General features: G+C 38.3%; 1 protein-coding gene across 1 annotated transcript in view; it reads right to left on the reverse strand.

Annotated features, from left to right (window-relative positions):
• LOC119586112 (RRP12-like protein) overlaps positions 1–836 on the reverse strand; it is a 12,127-nt gene that overhangs the window by 9,743 nt on the left and 1,548 nt on the right. Inside the window, exon 3 of the mRNA XM_037934803.1 lies at positions 52–223. Within this exon, the coding sequence (XP_037790731.1) occupies positions 52–223 (172 nt within the window). The remainder of the gene's footprint in view (positions 1–51; positions 224–836) is intronic.

Genomic DNA, 836 nt, shown 5'->3' on the forward strand with positions numbered 1-836 from the left:
GATACAGGGCTGAAAACATATACAAACACTACTAACAACTGTGGCACTCACTTTTCGAAAGCTGGGATTGTGCATGTGGTGAAGTTAGTTGCAAAAGTTTTACAGGACTTTCCCGCACTCTGAAGGTCCTCTGGAGTGATGCCAAGATTCTCCATCTGATCTGAGACATTGCTGAGCGCTGCTTCATGCTGTGCGACGGCCTCCTTGGTCAAACTGCTCTCACCTGTGGATGTTGCATTTATGTCAATGATGCATACCACTGTACTGTTTTCTTTATATATTTCTGAGATTCTGCCTTCTCTGACAGAATAAGAGCAACAAAAATTGACCTTAATCTCCATAAATATAAAAACTAATTCAGCCTCTTCCCTATGAATTCTCCCCCAAAAAGCTAGCCCAGGATTTGTAATGAATCCATACAATCCTGATGGCTTTATATCCCAAAGGAAAGAGACAGAATTCGTACAGACAAAAAGAACTTTCCCTGGACCAACAATTCCTCTGAGATGACATGTACAGGAAACCAGCTGAGCTGATTAGACTTAATGCAGTGTATGACAGGACAATAAACACTAATAAGGCCTAACAATACCTATTCCAAATGGAGTAGACAGTCCCCTGACAAAAATGATAGACTAAGGGAAGGTTAGTTGAAATATACACTAGTTCCTGTGAGGAAAATCAGTTTGATACCTGTACCAAATTATCATAATAACAACAAAGCAAACATGATAATCACAGAATCACCAGGATCATCAAAAATAATTGCTTTTAAAATTAATTTTTAAACCAAGACAAGATCAGGTCCTCAGAAAATACTTAAATAGAAATTGATT

Source organism: Penaeus monodon, chromosome 21 (assembly GCF_015228065.2).
Source record: "Penaeus monodon isolate SGIC_2016 chromosome 21, NSTDA_Pmon_1, whole genome shotgun sequence".
NCBI classification, from domain to species: domain Eukaryota; kingdom Metazoa; phylum Arthropoda; class Malacostraca; order Decapoda; family Penaeidae; genus Penaeus; species Penaeus monodon.